The 18,110-nt window shown below is 41.4% G+C and overlaps 1 protein-coding gene and 1 long non-coding RNA gene across 3 annotated transcripts in view; one reads left to right on the forward strand and one right to left on the reverse strand.

The window, feature by feature from the left end:
• LOC110359899 (uncharacterized) overlaps positions 1-8,480 on the reverse strand; it is a 45,987-nt gene extending 37,507 nt beyond the window's left edge. The window contains exon 1 of the long non-coding RNA XR_010475343.1: positions 8,245-8,480. This is a non-coding gene — a long non-coding RNA (uncharacterized LOC110359899). The remainder of the gene's footprint in view (positions 1-8,244) is intronic.
• The window catches only part of CTXND1 (cortexin domain containing 1), a 34,363-nt gene extending 16,744 nt beyond the window's left edge, over positions 1-17,619 (forward strand). Inside the window, exons 2-3 of one of the 2 annotated variants that reach the window (XR_002415400.2) lie at positions 10,226-10,403; positions 15,109-17,619. Coding sequence is in view for 1 of the 2 variants with exons in the window: in XM_065076524.1 (XP_064932596.1) it covers positions 15,163-15,342 (180 nt within the window). In the remaining variant the exon portion in view is untranslated. Of the gene's footprint in view, positions 1-10,225; positions 10,404-15,108 lie in introns of those variants that run through there. The other variant, XM_065076524.1, reaches the window with a different exon arrangement.
• The last annotated feature ends 491 nt before the right edge of the window (positions 17,620-18,110 follow it).

Genomic DNA, 18,110 nt, shown 5'->3' on the forward strand with positions numbered 1-18,110 from the left:
AGCTTTCAGAGTTAGAAAAGCAATCTTGCTTCTCAAGCTTTAAAAGAACAAAGTTATAAGTGTCACTTTCTGTAATAGAGCAGATCTTTGATATTATTAGTTTCCCAACAGACAAAGGGTATAGTGAAAACTGTGAATGCATAGTAAAGGAATTTTCTTAAATATATATAAATAGCAAACTATCACACTTCCACTGGAAGAAGAAAATTTGCAGGAGGAACAAGTAACTACACTTCGAAATGGCTTCACACATGGTTTCCATAACTGAGAAAACACATCTGAAATTCAGGACAACACGAGAGCTTGAGAAAACACAAATGCTCATATTTCTTAAATTGTATTGATGCAAGTTGGTTGCTACCATAATGAGTTTTGTCAGAAGACCTTACATAGAAAGGAATGGAGGGGAGTCCCTGCAGCACAAACCAGCTGATACATGTACCACAGTGGTACATCATGTCCCTAATTTCTTAAAAGCAGATCTGCATTCATTGCTAAACACTGCTCATTTGATGCACAGATATGCGTAGGCTAGCTACATTTCACCATTAGATTGCTAATACAGTTTCAAGGTTATATTTATAATAAACCTGGCAAACCCTTTAGTTGGTATCCACTGCAGTAGGTCACCAAGGAAAAAAAACAACAACAACAAAACTCACACCCACAAAAACAACCCACCACCCCAGTATAGCATGCAGGAAACTACTTCATAAGCTTAGAGAAGGTTTAAGTTGGGACAAAACAGCCTATCAGATTTAAGGCTTCTGTGAAGACTTGTTGCTTTAAACTATACCTTCATTAGATGCCAAGGGAGTAATTTGAACACCATTCTTTGTGGTCAAGCTTAGGTTTTTATGCTGCTATTATAATATGCAAATACTTCCTACTAGAAATTGCATATAAATAGAATGGCCATATCAAATGTCAGATAATTGCCAGCATTTATTTTTCAAAGTCAAACTTCTGCTTGGACTTCCCTTTGAGAATATGAGGGTTTTTATTAGTTGGCAGAGAAGGGGAGGTGATACCAAGGGGAATTTGGCTTGGGAATCCAGAGTTCCAGTTGCAGCATCCTTTTTGGCAGAAAGGATTCCCTCAGACAAAGCTCAGCAGAGTTTCCTGAGACTGCTCAGCTCTCAGACCTGGTTTTAACGAGGCCTCGGAAGATGTCGTGATGGTGCTTTCAGACAGATGGACTCACCACCAATGCACAAAACCCACCATCTTGCTCACTGCACAGTCAGTAGTGAGTCAGCGTGGCACTTTCGGGAGTAAAAAAAGTTGAGGGGGAGAAGGGCTAAAGTTTGTACTTGTCATAGTGCTGCATCATATGGGAAATGCCAAGTGTAGGCTGTCGGCCTATATGGCCCCCTAGTTTCATATAGGTAGCTTGGAGACACAGACTTTACTCAGTCTGAACCTCACACGGGGCCTTCATCTCCTCTAACCTGACCAACCTGATGTCCATGTGAATAATACACCCTGTATCTCAAGACATCATTGCCCTTTCTTTTCATGCTCATCAGGGACATTTGCCAGAAAGATTATGACATTTGTCAAGCATTTGTGGTTTGTTTAGCCAAAAAATACTGGGTTAAAGTGAAGCAATCAGAAGTTTCTAGCTGCACACAGTCTGCCTGGTTGAGTCAATGCAGTTTTTATGAGGCATTTTATTACTAATAGAATTTTTCTAGAAAAATCAACCTGCCTACTGCCAGCCCAATGTTTGCAAAACTAATTTAATTCAAGGGTGCTTGCAGTCAGGTAAATGCAAGGCAAACATTATTCTCTGTTAGGGAAAAGTCATTCAAAGAGAGGTACCTAGTAATGTGCAGATCATATTTTAACATGCCTATACAGTGCTGTTTTCTAGCTTAGCACTGCATATCTCTGCTTTTGAATGGTTTGCAATTGCACTGTTCATTCAACCCAGGAAATCTGCCCTGGGCAGCTCTACCATGTGAGCCCCATTATTTACTTGGGGCATCATCACAGGGTTGTGACCTTGGTAACATTACATACATCAGGCTGTTTGGGAGCAGCCTCTCCAACCTCCTTCCCACACTCTGTCCTCTTTATCAACCAGCTAATACATGTCTTTCCTATTTTGAGTCTTGGTGTATTTATAAGAACTAAATATTATGGCAGTTTCGGGCTATTTTCTATTGTTGTCCCCCCTCAAAGCTGCAGGTGCAGTTTGGGTAGCCAGGTAAACAGATAGAGATGCTGGACTGAATCACAATTTGCAAAGTAGGCTTGAGCAGAAAGCACAGCACTGTCAGGTACTGATCTGACCTACAGACTGTGGGGCCATGGTGGAGGTTTCAGTTATTAAAGGAGCTTCCTTGTATCTTTGCCTAATATATTCCCCTTAGTTCTTAATAGTTACTTTCAGTTTATTCAGAAGAGGTCATATGGTTTTATTTTCCTTCTTTTAGAAGTGTTAACTTTTAAACTCTGCTAAACTTGAGGGCTGTGCTTCCCCACTACAGGTGACTCAATCCTGCTCTGGGTAGCCAACCTGAAGCGAAACAAGGCTCCTTGCCTTGTCCTACTGTAGGAAATCCCAGTGGCCTGTGTTGGCTCCCACCACAGAAACCTGAGCATCTCGCACACCTTTGCATCCCAGGCTGTACACACAGAGGTCTCATTTTTGCCTCAGCACAAAAATAATACAGGTTTTATTTTAATAAATAGGAAACTTTTTCCCTCAGCCACTGCAGACAGGTAATTCTTAGTGTTAATCTGCAATGACAGGGAAGATGCTAATGGGATTTGTTATTTCTGTGAATAAGCTAATGTCAGAAATACTGCAAAGCTGATGAAAACCATTTGCCCTTGTTCATCTTCTAAAGGAAGACCCATGCTGAGCCACAATGGAATTATAAATGCTCTTTCTGCCACTTCGCTTTCTCCCTCTTATCAATCAAAACCCCGTTTTAAGGAACCTGACTGTTATTGGCACAAGAGCAGAAACAGCTTCTGAACCCAACATTGATGGAACAGCACCAGGCAGAACTGCAGCAGAGCAACAGAAAAGCAAGTGCTGGTTTTGAGCTGAATGTCTTGTCCTTCCAGATGCTCCCAAGCTCAGCTGTGGAACATTGAACCTGTGGGAGATCTGGAGTAATTCCTTACCATAATGCACAGCAACAGGACAGCTAGAAGACCTTGCAGAGCAAACAATCCAAGGGGAAGGAAAGAACAGTCAAAAAAACCCCAACTAACCAAAACCAAAGAAAAATACACAAAAAATTTCAGATCTGCATTTGTACATATATAAAAATTTGCCTTAAAGTCTAGTTCTGTAATGAGGTATGAATGCAGTCCAGCTAGTTCCTATCCTGGCATAAATCTTAACATAAAAGTACACCAAACAAGGCAGGAAAACTTAGTTAATCCTAATGGCATCCTCATGTCTTGCTCATTGTATAGTTTTAATGATGATTGGCTGGATGCTCTGTACCGAGTTACATGTGTGTAGAGATGATGCTCAAAGGTAATTCCATGTTTTTCAGGACACACAGATTTGTGGATGTAATTTCTATCTGTTAGATGTGTACTTGTTTCTGGCCCAAAGTCAAGTGTTCTGTAAGACAACTGGTCTCCATTGCCTGCACTTGCAATTAACTCAGTCTCGAAGAACACAGATGTAAAATGAGCCTGTGATAATAAACAAACAACTACCAGGCAGGGGACAGGCAGAGACCCACAGGGACACATCTCACCTTATTATTCATAGGACTGAGCTGTTGGAGCTTAGCTTCCTTTCATGCATGAAAAGCTTTTGAGGAATATCATTATCATGCTGAATATGTAAATGTAAAGAGACAGAATTAACCAAGAAGCAAAGACCAGTGCCTGGTTTTAAAAGCATTAGAGCTACATTACTTAGAGATAGAAATAGAGATTGAATCTGAAATAGGATCAGACCTTTAATTTTTTCTCTTTAGTTTTCAATGAGGAGTTTCCAGCAGTCACCCTGAAATCCTTAGCAATCAAAGAAATTAGAAAATAAGAAACCTGTTGGCTGGGTCAGATCAATGGTCCATCCAGCCCAGTGCTCTGTCTCCGGCAGTGTCAAGAATTGATGCCCATTAGGGATATCACGTAGGCCTGGCCACACTTGCCAGTCTGTCCTCCAACAACCACATCTGCTGTGTTAGGGATGTTTTATGGAAGACTTTGTTTAGTGCCTTCAGTACCCCGTTGTCCATAACGCATCCAACCTCTTCTGAGCCTGCTGGTACTTCACAGTCCCCTGTGGCAGCAAGTTTCAGAAAGTCACAACCTGCTGAATAAAGAAGTACTTCTATCTGTTTCAAGCTCATTTCCTACTAGTTCCATTGAATGCACCCAAGTTTCCCTATTTTGGAAACTGGTGATTTTTTTTTTTTTTTTTTTATAACTAGGAGAAAACCATTTCCCCACCCACCTGATCTGTGATTTTGTACAGCTCATATTATTCCTCAGCCACCATTTTCCCAAACTGAACAGTCTCCTCTTTTTCAGGTACTGGTAAAGCAACTAGTCATTCCTTTGGCATTTTTAATTGTTCTAAAGAGAACTCTAATAGAAGGTACCTATTTCTCAGCACACTGAACTGCTTTCAAATTGCAGTGATCCTAGTCCACTGGAAACCAAAAATAAAGATGGCTAGAAGGAGAAAACCAGCATTTAGGCTTGGGACATTTGAGCACATTCAGTAATTGGTGTGGTCCTTGCAAAGAAGAAAAGACCTTCCAAACTGCTGAGTCAGTTCAGGCAAGCCCTCATCACTCCCTGTGCATTAGATTCACTTAAAAATGTTCCTTGTGGCTAATGGTGCATTAATACAATATTGGCTGTATAGGAGTGTTGGGTGCTGTGCCAGAAACACGATCTGTTATAAATTGAACATGTACAAAGGCTTTGGCAGTCTGATTCCCAGTGACCCACTGACAAGCTACTGATCTAGCTGAAGATGTGGAGATGGAATGTAATTGCACACAATCTTTTTAATCAAGGACTACACTTCCAATAATCTGCTGCAGCGACAAAGAAAACAACATCAGGCTGTAACACATGTCTGGAATCAAAGCTCCTTTCAATATAGTCTTAATTAAGGAGTGGTTCTGAGTACAAGTTTTATAGAATACTCAATGAGCTTTCGGCTGAGGAATGGACCTTTCTTGGTGTGATGGAATGGCTGCACATGTACTTCAAGTATAATCAGAATCAAGCATGTACAAACACAGGTAGAACTCAGGCCATGGGCTGTACTTGGTAATATCATCAATACAGACAGGGATGAGAGGGAAGGAGGGAATGAAAAGGCATTAATCACCCTCAAAACCCCAAGCCCAAACAAAGCTCTGGACAAAGCCTTCGCTAGCACAGATCAGAGCTGCTTCAGGGATGCTGCATTACAGCCAAGCTGGCAGCAGCCCCCCAGGGCTGGGGTGCCTGAGGACCACAAAATTAGAAGTGATCCAGGGAGCACACCGCAGGAACAGGAATGATGACCAGGGTAAGAGCCACCGGGTGGCTTTTCACCACTCAGTCTTCAGTGTCAGGCTGTGCTGGTGGTCACTAAATCAGTATTCTGCCCACTTGACACCATCAAAGCCCATTCAGAAAGTGAATTACCAATCTCAGAGATGGCTGTTCTCTGATTAAACCCAAACTATTTCACACCCATCCATCTGGAACTTGTCAAAAACATTCTGCAATTAAAAGATATCAGTAGTTTATTTTGTCATCCCTCTATATAACCACATTATAGCATAACAACCTGCCACGAAGGTCAAGCAACTTTAATAGCATTTGCCAGCTAGCCTCAATGCCAAAAATATAGTCTTGAGCACATGTGATTTACTAGTACAGGTACAGTCCACATGTTCTGTGAAGGACAAGAGGCAGAGACCATGAACAGCTGGGACTTAGACTCAGGATCATGACTGATTCTCGCTCTTCTAAGCAATGGGCCATTTATCCTTTCACCCAGCCTTGCTTGATGATACACAGAATTTAGAGGCTGCTCTATTTGTTATCTACCTGCAGAGCTGGAGACTAGAGTTCAATTATCCTTAAATTCTTATCAGGATCCTTCAGTCTTGCCAGTGCTGTCATGGAAACATAATGCATGTCCTGCCTCAAGGTTTTGGTTCATTTGTAATAAAAATCGTCTGGCCTCTCTCTGAAGGAAAATGCAATCCATCCCCACTGGGAGACAGTTGAAAATATAGTTTATCTGGATGCCAACGGGATCCTCATCATAAAGAAGCTTTTGTACAGTTCTGTACATGAGTACTGCACGAAGAAGGGGGCTCTGAAAAAGGGGAAGGTTTTCTGTAATGTTGAATTGTTTGCCTGGTTGCAGTTATTCCAGATGGTGCTCCAGGCACTCAGCATCAGTGAACACAGCCAATTTTCATTCTCCCAGTTCTTATAATTGTAATAGAAAAACTATTCTCTTGAGAAAACAGGGAAAAACTAGTAATGATATTTCCACTTTTCCTTTTAGCAAATTATAACCAAAATGAGCTAACACGCTGCAACAATTCAGGTTTTCCAGCTGAGAGGGTGAGGAGCAGTGAGCTCCTCGGGATGTCTCACACAGCACAAAGCACTGCTCCCTCAAACAGCCCTCACCCAAAGGCATTTCAGATCACCTGAGGCTTCTAACTTCTCATTCTAGGGTTTCACATTTTTTTTCCTCCAAGTCCTAACACCAGTGAAGAGAGATAAATCTGTTTAAGTAGGGTTGTTTTTGCCAACATTTTCTAAGGGTTTCTCACCCTTACCCAACATCATCTCAGGGCTTTAGGGCTGTTCCTCCTGTAGTTCCATTTTTGCCCAGTGACGTGGCAACAGATGCTGAAGAGTACCTAATGTCATGTCCCGCTTTGCAGTCAAATCCATATTGCTACACAGGCACACCTCTATATCCCACGGCTTATTCATTCTGTCTTTAAGACTCTTTTTGCAAGATTTTTTCAGTATAAAGATAAAATGTAGTTCACATCTCTGATTTACATAACCATAAAGAAATAGCACAATAAATTCCATGCATGAGCACAAGCTACAAATGTCCATCTTCACAGCCCTCTGCAAACTAAACCAGTTCTGAAAAGGAACAAACATGAGCAGTGTCTTTGATGGGGGCCCAGTGTGAACCTTGTACCATTTTGTTTTGAACAAAGTCACACTCTGTACTTCATGCTTTATTTTTGCTTTACATTTATTTGATCAAATCCCTCTTCCCACAAGTTTCTGAAGTACCCGACAAAAGTTTATATTAAAAAAGCTTATTAGTTAATTATCAATGTGGATTCATTAACACCTGCATACACAAAACCTACATCTTCTATTATAGCAAAGCTACCTGTAACTATTTCTTTTCTCTTTTGCATCTGACTTATTAAATCAATACTTTCTTGACTAGGAGTTTCCTTCATTAGTGAGAATCTGACTTCTCAATTTAAATAAGCAGTTCAGAAATGACACAGGGACACACAATGTCTCCATGCCAATGTTTGTGGCAGTTCTACAGGTGTAACCCAGCTGTTTTGATAAGCATCCCTCCACAATAGTTTTCCTTGAATGTCAAAATGCTGATAACACCTCAACCTGATCCAGGCCCTTGTAGCTTTTCAAGAGGGAAGGGAAAAAGATAAGAAGCATCCTGCAAGTTAGAAAATACTGGATACCACCACCAGAAGGTAGGTGTTAATGTAAAAAGGAGCTGCTGTTTTACCTTGAAGTCCACCTTTAGTTTTTGTATTAAAAACAAACAAAAAACCCACCACAAACAAACGAAACCAAAACAAAAGCAAACAAAACAAAACCAAAACATTTCAGAGCAGCCACGGAAAAAATGTTGTTTTTCTTTTTGCCTCCCTATCAGCTTTGCTGCAGTGAAAAATTTCCACATTGATTTGCTTACAGTTCTCCTGGCTAACAGCCACAGTTTAATTCATAAAATAACTGACAGGACCAACAGGCTTGTTTGTCTCCTTCCATTGGATTTAAACAGCAGAGAGCTTAAACAGCACATATTCTGTTGAGTTCATATCATATCTATTCAGACCTTACAAGCCTTGGCTTAAAAGCCAAATCCATTTGTTTCTCTAAGACTCCTTGGTGTTTGCCACACACCACAGTGAAGGGGGATGCACATGCTTATCACTGAGTGATAAGAGAAGCAGCTTCAGATTCCTTATCAAAATAAGTATTGACGGAAGGAAGTTCGTGACTTACCTGCCCTTGCCCAGTAGCCAGCAACTCAGTGTCCACCACCGATTCTACTCTGCTTTTTTACCTCTAAACTACCACTTCCAGTCTCTGAAAAAGTTCTCTAGATATTCTCAGGCCATTGCTTCAGTCAAGTTTAATCAAAGATTATCCATGCAAGTTGAACTTCGGGAAGCTGGAGGCACTTTTCTCTCCAGAACCCAACTGTCCATCTGTTCACTCCACAGTTCTAAAGATCAACCTTCTCCCAAGCATAACCTCCTTTTTCCTCCCCCCACCCCGTTTTGTTAACAAGTAATACCACATGCTCCTCAAGTGAGTGAGAAATGATTATTTGATTTAGGATGCTCTCAAATTACAAGCAGCCCACAGTTATTTTAAGTGTATCTCGCATCTTTTTCTCAATGAAGATTAATGTTATTCTTGCCATGGGGTTATGTAAGAAGGAAACATTTTTGCAACAGCAATTTTTAGCACTTTCTCTGGATTGATTTATGTGTTTATTTGGGTTTGACTTTTTGGGAACCTATAAATGATGTCTTTATTCTTCAGAGGAAATACTGACATCCAGTAATTTATGACCAGCTAAAGGCGAGTGTGTTGAGGAAAGATTATTTGTCTCTTGACCATAACCGAGGGGGCTAGATTGAATAATAAATGAGTTTTCATAAACTAAGCTGAGCATAAAGATTGAAGTCAATATGTAAAGCAAGCAAAAAAACCCCAAACTGATAGGCTAAACAGTGGATTAAAAACAAAGATTAAACCTGCCTGTATGCTACAGGTACACAGAAGAAATAACGCTCATAGGAAGCTGGAGTTACTGAAATACAGTATTGATTTTCTTCTGAAAGAACTGTAAGCATAAAGGACAATTAATTTTTAAATGAAGGTAGCGGTCATATTATTGCTCTCTGGATATAGAAAGAAGCTCATCTGTCTACATCTATCTGCAGCATTTGACTCTGTGCACAGAGGCAGTGAGTTTTTAATCAAAACTAGATTGTTAAGAATATTACAGCATGATTAAGTGTCCAGACTTGTCTTTTATAGATTTGAACTTCAAATTGAAGGCGAGTTCATCTGACACACACACAAAATACACTCCTGAAGCAGCACTTGACCTTCCTTCACCTCCATTCCCTCACCAAGCAACACCCTGTCCTGCCACATCCCCTCACCTGGACTTGGGGTCACCTGTGGCTGGTTCCTCTCTCCAACCTTCACAACCTATATCTTAAAACTCCTTCCTGTACCAACACCTCAGAGTAACCATCTCTGCAGACATCCTAAAAACAACCAGGCAGGTTCTTACCACCTCACAGCTTCAACTACCACAACCTATTCTCCTCCAGCCTGGACAAGCATCTCCCACCACCACTGCAGAGCTCAGCTCCTGCTCTTTTTCTAAATTGAACAGGGAAATGGGTTTGTCATCCAGCAAGATTTAAGGGTTTGTCTGGTTGAAATTATTTTGTGTGAGTGTTAAAAAAAAGTCATCCCAAACCAGACTGGAAAAAGTCTAGATAATAAGTAGTTTTAAAGTCCTGGTGTATCAGTTCAGATCAACTAAATAGTTTTGTTTAAGCAACTGAAATATTTCACTTTGATTCTGGCCATCGTTTGTGAAAAAAAGGAGAAAGGAAAAAACAAACCAACCCCAACCCACAACAAAAACTAGGTAAAGAGACAGACTCCTGAGGAGCATCATTTCAGACCTGGCTGATCTTTCACTATGTGTTAAAAAAAAAATAAAAATGGGGATTTTCCTTGTTTAAGAAGAAATAATGGCATGATGATTTTGAGCTCTAACATCACTCTTTGTATCATAATTGTACTTCTAGGGAATGTCTGACAAATCCATCTTGCACAGGACTGCATTCGATTGCCTCAGGCTGTCACTGGAGCAATTCCCAACCGCTTAATGAATCTGTAACGCCCACGTTCTGCCTGATGAGCAATGGTGAATTTTCTTCTGTTTTTGCAGAACACAGGGCTGAGGAGAACTGCTTCCAGGTCTGGGTGGATGCAAACCTGAGTGGAGCCTGAACACCATTAAAGCCACGCTGAATAACAAAAATCTAAAAATATGACTACAGTCAGGATTTCAACTCCACAATGCTGCTATGCCGGGATGTGACAGGCTTCCTACCCAGGTCTGGAAGGTAGGGATCTGCTTGTATATTTGAAATCACATAGTTTCCCATCCCTCCCCTCCCTGCACATCTGTTGTTTTGGGAAAAGAGTGCAGAAGAAAAAAAAAATACCATTTTAAATGTATTGTATGGGTTGAGATGAGTGGAAACATGATTAACCAGTATAGGAACTAGTAAGGTTTAGACCAGCTCTCTGCAATATATGTAGTATATTATTACTTCATATTTAAAGTGACAGTGCCAAGATTGTCAGGTTTGGAAAAAAAGACGCAAACCTATGTGTTTTAAAGTATGTTTTGTAGGTAAGAATAATGAAGTTTGGCTGCACCGATGAGCACAAGTGCTATATAGACTGTAACAGAGCTGGTATACTAAAGAGGGTGCTAACATATCTCCACCTGCTTGTGCACATCATAAAAAAAATGAATATATCCTCTCTTCTGTGGCAACCTTTCGTGAAAAGAGCACTGGGAAACACAAAACAAACCTCAGAGCAAAGACCAAATGCTCAGGACAGATTATTTGTTGAGGTACTAAAGTTCTTTATCCCCAGACCATGGTCCATGACTGTTTTGCACATCACTGTCAGGCTGCAGACTTTCCCAACTGCAAGAATGGTTGGACAAGAACAACCCAGGGAGACCAGGGCACCAAAACTAGATGATGCTGATCCCTCAGCTGCTGAGATACAGTTGCTGCCCAGCGCACACAGTCGCTTTTGGTACTGAAATACACTGCCCATCACAAACCAGCTCAGATCCATCCCCAGGATACAGAGACTGCCTGTGGCACCCATCTATTCTCAAAGCAGTTAGAGAGGGAGAGGTTGTATTGAAACACCTGGAGATTTACAGAAAAGTGTACACTCAAGACTGCTAAATATAATAATCTGAACCAGGGGTTGCCCTTCATCATTTGGCTTTGTTTAAACCAAATTACCTTTTCAACAAATCTGAAGAAATTTAAAAAATACAATTCTACAGCTGGGTGCTGACAAGCTGGAAAAGAGTAATTTTTGTACCATTCAGCTACTCATAGAAAACTTGATCATTCAAGTGTGAACCTTTATAATTGTTTTTGCTAATCTTTCCCCCCTGCCCGGGCACCCATATGCTGTCAACATCAGCTGTGCTGGTAAATTAGAGCAAAGCAAAGCCAACCAGTCTGGAGCCGGCACAAGAGTTTGTTTCAGTAGCACCGATGGATTTCACAAGCTAGACTGGGATTTCCAAAACCATTCTGCTAAGGACCACAACACATCCCCATTGGCTGAGATGGATAATAGGATGTGCAGGTAAGGTCACCTCCAGCATGGACCAGCTCTGCTTCAACCTATATGACACTTCCACACTCTCCCCAAGCCTGGATGTACCACTGGGCTCCAAGGAAATGAACAGGGAGGTTGACACACTGGTCAAAGAACTAGTAAATAAGTGGAACAAGTTCTTCAGCTGTGGAAGACCACAGGCACCTCACAGATAGGGGTGAGTGACATGCAGCTGTTGTACCCTCACTCATGTAAGCACATCATAGCTGAATCTCCTGTACAGCAATCTGTGCTGGGAGACACAAGACATGTTGGATATTCATACGGGAACAAGCTTGTTCCCTCCCTGTGCACTGCTGTATCTGCAGGCAGATCCCCATCTGCAGCAGTGCTAAAGGGTTTTTAAATAATCAAACAGCATATCCACGGTAAAAGCCAGGAGCTGGACTTTCTCAAGAGGAATCAGCCCTGGTGAATACATGCAAATAACTCCTTTCACATTTGGGTACCGTCTCTTGCTGGTGCCCAGATGCCTGATCTAGAACAGTGGTATGTTCCAACAATAATAAATTCACCTGGAGACAACTGCCTCAGACACAACCCCATTCCAACACCAAGAACCATTCAGCACTAATAACTGTCTCTACACTGCCAAGCTGGCTGAAAGGCAATTGCAATAACTAACAGTGCAGAAAACAAACAAATGTGTTTTGACATCTAATCCACTATGCGACTCGGATGAGCATAAGCATGATGTTGGTGCTGTTCTGACCAGCTGGAACCATGGAGGAGGTTTCCCTCTCTGACAGTGCTGGTGTACAATCAGATTCAGGTGAGCAGTCAAGCTGTGAGCAATGAGAGCAACTGGGAGAGTCTGGCCTTTCTGGCCAGCCCCAAGAGATATATTCTCCATCATTAATAACTTAATGCAGAATAGTAGTCACAGCATAGAAACACTATCAATTCATGAGAAAAGCAGAAGGAGGTAAGGCCTGTGAATTATTCAGCCTCAATATGCTTTTTGGAAAAAATAATTATATTCCCTCTGAAAATGATGACTTTTTGGGAAAATGGATCAGCCTAAACCTGAAGCCATTCGATTCATGCTGTCACTGTAATTTCCTGTGCAAACTCCAGCTCAGATGCCACGCTCTTTCACTCTGCTCACTGGGTAAAGCTTTCTTCTGACACATCCTTCCATAAGATGTTTTCCCCTTCCAGTAGGAGAAGGGACTGCATGACAGCTCAGGTGTTTCATAGGAAACATCATCCAGTCACAGTCCTGCAGGCAGAGGCAAGTAGGAGGATGCAGCACTTGAACCACAACAGCCATGGGATTGTGTGATGGCATTTTGAAGAGAAAAGTCTCCAAGGAATGGAGGTCTACTTGAAAACTCATATCACTTGCTGAGTAAATGATTTATCCTTCAGAAGAAAGTACATTTGATTGAAAATGCAGTTTTTCATCAAAGATCAGTACTGATGGAAATTACCAGGTAGTTCTGATATTCTGTAGGAGGCAACAGTGTGAAACACCACCACATGGTACGATAACCAGAATGTCAGGAGGGAAATATCAAATCCATCTTGGTTGGATGTTCACAAGAGTACTTCAGGAGGGACTGCACTACTTTAGTAGTTTTGATAGCATTTTTAAAATTCTACTCCACAAAAAACAACTATCTACCCTTCATACTCAGCCTTGCTCACATGGTCTTGACTCTTTCACCAAATGAAGTTATAAACTAATGTAAGATCTTGTGGTTTGTGAAATAGAATGATAAGAGTCTTCTGGGAATAAAAGACCTTTGATCAGGCTGGGTGAGCATTACAAGCCTGACCCCGCTTCTCAGTGATTTTTTTCATGAGCCCAAACTCACTGGTCCACCCTGAGGATCTGACTGGTGAATACACACAATGTCTGCTTTGTTTCATTCACTTTGTGTCGTCAGCTTCTCTTTCATCTCCCTACTGCAGGACAGGCTGTTGCAGTAACTTCTATGCTTTCAGGAAATTAAAAAAAATCTGCCGTCCTTGTGCTTAAAATAGACTAGAGGGCGCAGCTGATTTATACTTGCCTTGTAGGATCTAGGAGGTGGTGGAATTGGAAAACCATTTGAAAAGGAGTGGATTATGAGATGGAGAAGTGTAACCTTTTAAAATACAAGGTCCTCAGTTCACTCTGAGAAAAATTCCCAGGGCATAAGAGTTCAGGAGTCCCTGGGACACCCACTCACTGGCTCAACACGATGCTGCAAGAACACGATGCTCTATCCTGATGTGAACTGCCAGCAGCATCCGCTCACTGAAAACATAACCAGGCAGACTTAGCTATGTAGATAAAAACTGCTCCTCAGATTTCCTCACTGCATTAATGCAGTTATAGGGAGCACCTGGGCCATTTAATACCCATGTTTAACCCAGTTCTCCCTATGGTTCAAGTTCTTCTTTTTCCCATCTCTCCCTTCTCCAAATAGAGCAGGGATTGATTCTCAGATTGATTATTGCATTTGATGGAAATGACTTCTTCTTGTTGTTCTTTGTTTTAAAGAGACTGCGCTCTTGTACAGTAGTAACCATCAACGCTTCTACCTCTTACCCTGACCAAAGGTGGATATGAGGAAAAGTTTCCCCTGCCCCTGGGCAGAGACTTGATTACATGAGCCAGGTTAGTTCCTCTCCAGCATCATCATACAAAGCAGCTAAAGAACTATCCAGAGGAAAACTTGCAAAGGCAGAAGAGAGACAATATCTACTGAAGCCATTTTGGTTATGGATTCAGATGATGAGGTCAGAAGAGACTTTTAGCTATGCAGACATCTGCATCAAATGAGATAATCCTTGTACTAAGCACATAATCACCTGTACCTCTCTGGGTGATAAAACATCCACTTAAAAATGATCTTGTTCTTAAAAATCTTCTTTTGCCTGAAGAACCTATGAGTACCAGAGATTAAATGTTATGGAAAATAAGTACACATAATTTTCACTTTGCTTTGTGCCAGCAAGAGACAGGGAATGTTTGGACAGAGAAGAAAATTGGGAAGGAAACAGTCTGCTCTGCCATTTGTCTGCTCCTTCACACTAGCTGAGGAAATATTTTTATAATTGGGAAACACAGAGACAAGAACAGCATCTGTACCTCTTAAGAGATTATGTTTCAAGTGGATTGTGTTCATTCACCACTGCTTCTCTTTTCTTTGTTAACATCTCTTTTTATTATCTCATGTTTTAGCAAGAAGCATTCATGGGCTGAATTAAGGTGGAGATAAGGTTTCTCCTGTTCACAGCTCTCCCTGTTACCTCAGCTGTGACGTTTCCAGCAGGTTTATTCCCCTCCGAGAATGTATCACATAGATCTTTCTGTTTCCAGTTCTACCCTCAAGTTTCCCCATAATCAGAAGCAGCAATCACTTCTCTGACACTGGCACCATGTTTGTTTTGCAGGTGGTTGATGATGTTAGGAGTAAAGAGAAACCCAGATGAAGAGCGGCATAAGCAATGGAGGTACCAACCCCCGAGCCTGTGTATGTTGATGTGGACAAGGGACTGACATTGGCATGTTTCGTCTTCCTCTGCCTCTTCTTGATTGTGATGATTATTCGCTGTGCAAAAGTCATCATGGACCCTTACAGTGCCATCCCTACGTCTACATGGGAGGAGCAGCATCTAGATGACTGAGAGGACTTCACTAGGCAGAGCCACAAAATGCTGCAATCCAGGAGGCCTCTTCCCACCGGGAAAGCAAACACACAAAAAGCCATTTTCAGATATGCAGGGTAACGGCAATATCTCTAAGAGCACACGGTGTGAGTGATTCTTGCTCAACAGATCAGGATATCAGCAAGCCATTCAGTCAGCCCAATTTAATACTATGCAGCAACCCTTATTTTACTGAAACCAGTTATCATTAACTCAAGTAGCACAAGACTTCCCAGACTTTTCACATTATAACTCTTGGTCTAGCACAGTTTGTCCTCCTTTTACTGTCTCCCACAAAATCAGGGTAACCATCAGAATTTGGTAAAGCAACAAGAACATTTTGTCCTTTCTGAAAATGTATTGCTCCAAATATTTTCCTCAGATATTATATTTCTGTTTTGAAAAAGGCCCAGGTTTTATAGTTTCATATCCCAGAGCATCGGTAAGTAGCAGCTCTAAAGCACCCTGGTTAAATAGGGTAATATGAGCAGATTAATTCCTTACTCCCTTCTTTTTGGATACACACTTCCTACCACAACACAGTCGTATTTCCCATGATCAGGATACAGAAGCTGTCAGACTGTGGTTCCCAGGGGTGTCATGCACTACTGATGACCCTGTAGCACCACCTCACTCTATCCTACTCATGCAAACACCAGGCATTTTATCATCTGCTGCTGTTCCATGGATTAGCCAGAAGCATCAGACCATCTACGATGAGCTTGGTAGCCACCAGAAGTCCAAGAAAAAGGTCTTGGACAGCACTGGTTTCAAGTATATAGAACTTGCTGTGATTTTCAAAGGGTGATTCCACATGCAACTTTATCCATCGTTCTTTTCAGTTTCACTTCAGTGGGGTGAGACACAAATAGAATGGCAAAGACAATAAGCAAGGAGACATTGATCTTAGTTTTGTCCCTCAGATTCCTAAGCTTAACAGTTACAGTAACATACAATAATAAGCATTCTACCTCAGAGATATTCAGCACCTTTAAAGGAATTTTCCCACAAATGTGTAAGGTGAAGAGCTGTACATTTCCTTCTCTGAGTTCATGAAGACAACCATTTTGCAAGAAAGCTTTTGTGAACATGGGAGCTTTAGAAACATGTTATTTTCCATCTGAACAGTGGGGATTGGGGGATTCCCATGTCCTCTATTCCCCCTAAGGTTTGCTCACAGCTGCCTTTTTTAGTGACTACACGCTTGGCTTAAGGGATTTTAAGGAGTTGCTGAAGCAATATGGAATAAGTATTGCAATCACAAGCAAAACATGCAGACAAGACTTAAAAGCACAAATCTGCAAGAAGAGCATTTAACTAGTTCTGCTCTTCCTCAACATCCTACCATCCATTCCCAAAGGTCTGGGAAGGAATCAGGACATAGACATTGAAGGTTACCATTCACAGTTCTGACAGATTTGTTTGACGATCACACAAGTCACTTTATGTGCCTCAGTCTGCTCATTGGTGAAATGGGTACAACAATATTAAGTTGCCACACAATGTTTTTTCTGTCTTATAATACCAGAAAGCACTTGGAGAGCTTTACATAGAGATACAGAAATAAGGTGTTGATTCACAACTCTTCCTGTGAAACTAATAGGGAAGGTCTGAATCTTAGTATACAGCCAGGGAAGTTCTCTCCAGGCAGAGGACTTGTCCAGACCTCCATTTACTCTCTCACTAAGATTGTAGCATTTTGAGTTATGCCAAATAGCTCCTGGCTTTGTTACATATTCCCCTGATTTTTGAGGACAGTCTGGATGTTAAGGTGCTCAGCACTGTGATTACAGAGTTCCCAAAATAGCAGGCTGTGAGGCACATGGAGATTTTTGCATAAATCTTTTGCACTGCACAAATTTCACTAATCTCTGTTGTAGGAGATCTCATTCAGGAGGCAGGAGATTTGAGGACTGGCTTTAATTCTCCTATTCTCTACCAAGAGACCTCCACTGCTTCAATTACCCACTGCAGATTGCTCATCAGGCTATTATTTAGCCTCATTTCCTGCTAGCCAGCTAATCACCAGTAACAGGACTTTTTCAAGTGTGAATGTTAATGTTCACCATACTTTGAGCAAACACATTACTCTCTCTTATTCATGAGTGTGTCTATCTGTACCACACAAATGGGTGCCCTAGCTCAAAGGAGATTGCTTCTGTTCCCTGGGCTAAAGTTTTAAACTCATTTTTAGTCACCACATCTCATATTCCACCTTGATACTAGTGGGGCTACTTACAGAATAAACAAAAAAAATCCCAAATAAATCTATTTCCAAACCAGAGATGCTTTCACTTTGCAGATTACCTGGCTGCATTCACAGCTGATGCAGAGCAAGACCAGAGCCTGTCATCACTTTCCCAATGCCAATACCGCACTCAGTGTATATCTGCATGCAGAACTCTCTTTGTCACGCATCGCTGATAAGCCCCTGTTCAGCTAAGAACTTATGCACATGCTTAAGTTTAAGCCTCCGAGCATCCTGCCTGACTACACAGAGATCAGGGCCAGTTGTGTGTCTGTCCTTGGCAGGGTCAGCAGCACACAACCCTTGCAAGAGCAAAGCCTGTGTGAGAACAAAGGGTTACGAATGCTGGGGAAGCAAATGAACAATTTTTCTTTGCAAGAATGCTTGCCACTACTTTTTTCTCTGTTTGTCCAACTGTACAAACCTTCTTATGGATTTTCCTGATGATGCTAAAGTAAAGATCCCTATGGGTAGCTCTATTTTATAATGAAAAGGTACT

This window comes from Columba livia, chromosome 11, assembly GCF_036013475.1.
Source record: "Columba livia isolate bColLiv1 breed racing homer chromosome 11, bColLiv1.pat.W.v2, whole genome shotgun sequence".
NCBI classification, from domain to species: domain Eukaryota; kingdom Metazoa; phylum Chordata; class Aves; order Columbiformes; family Columbidae; genus Columba; species Columba livia.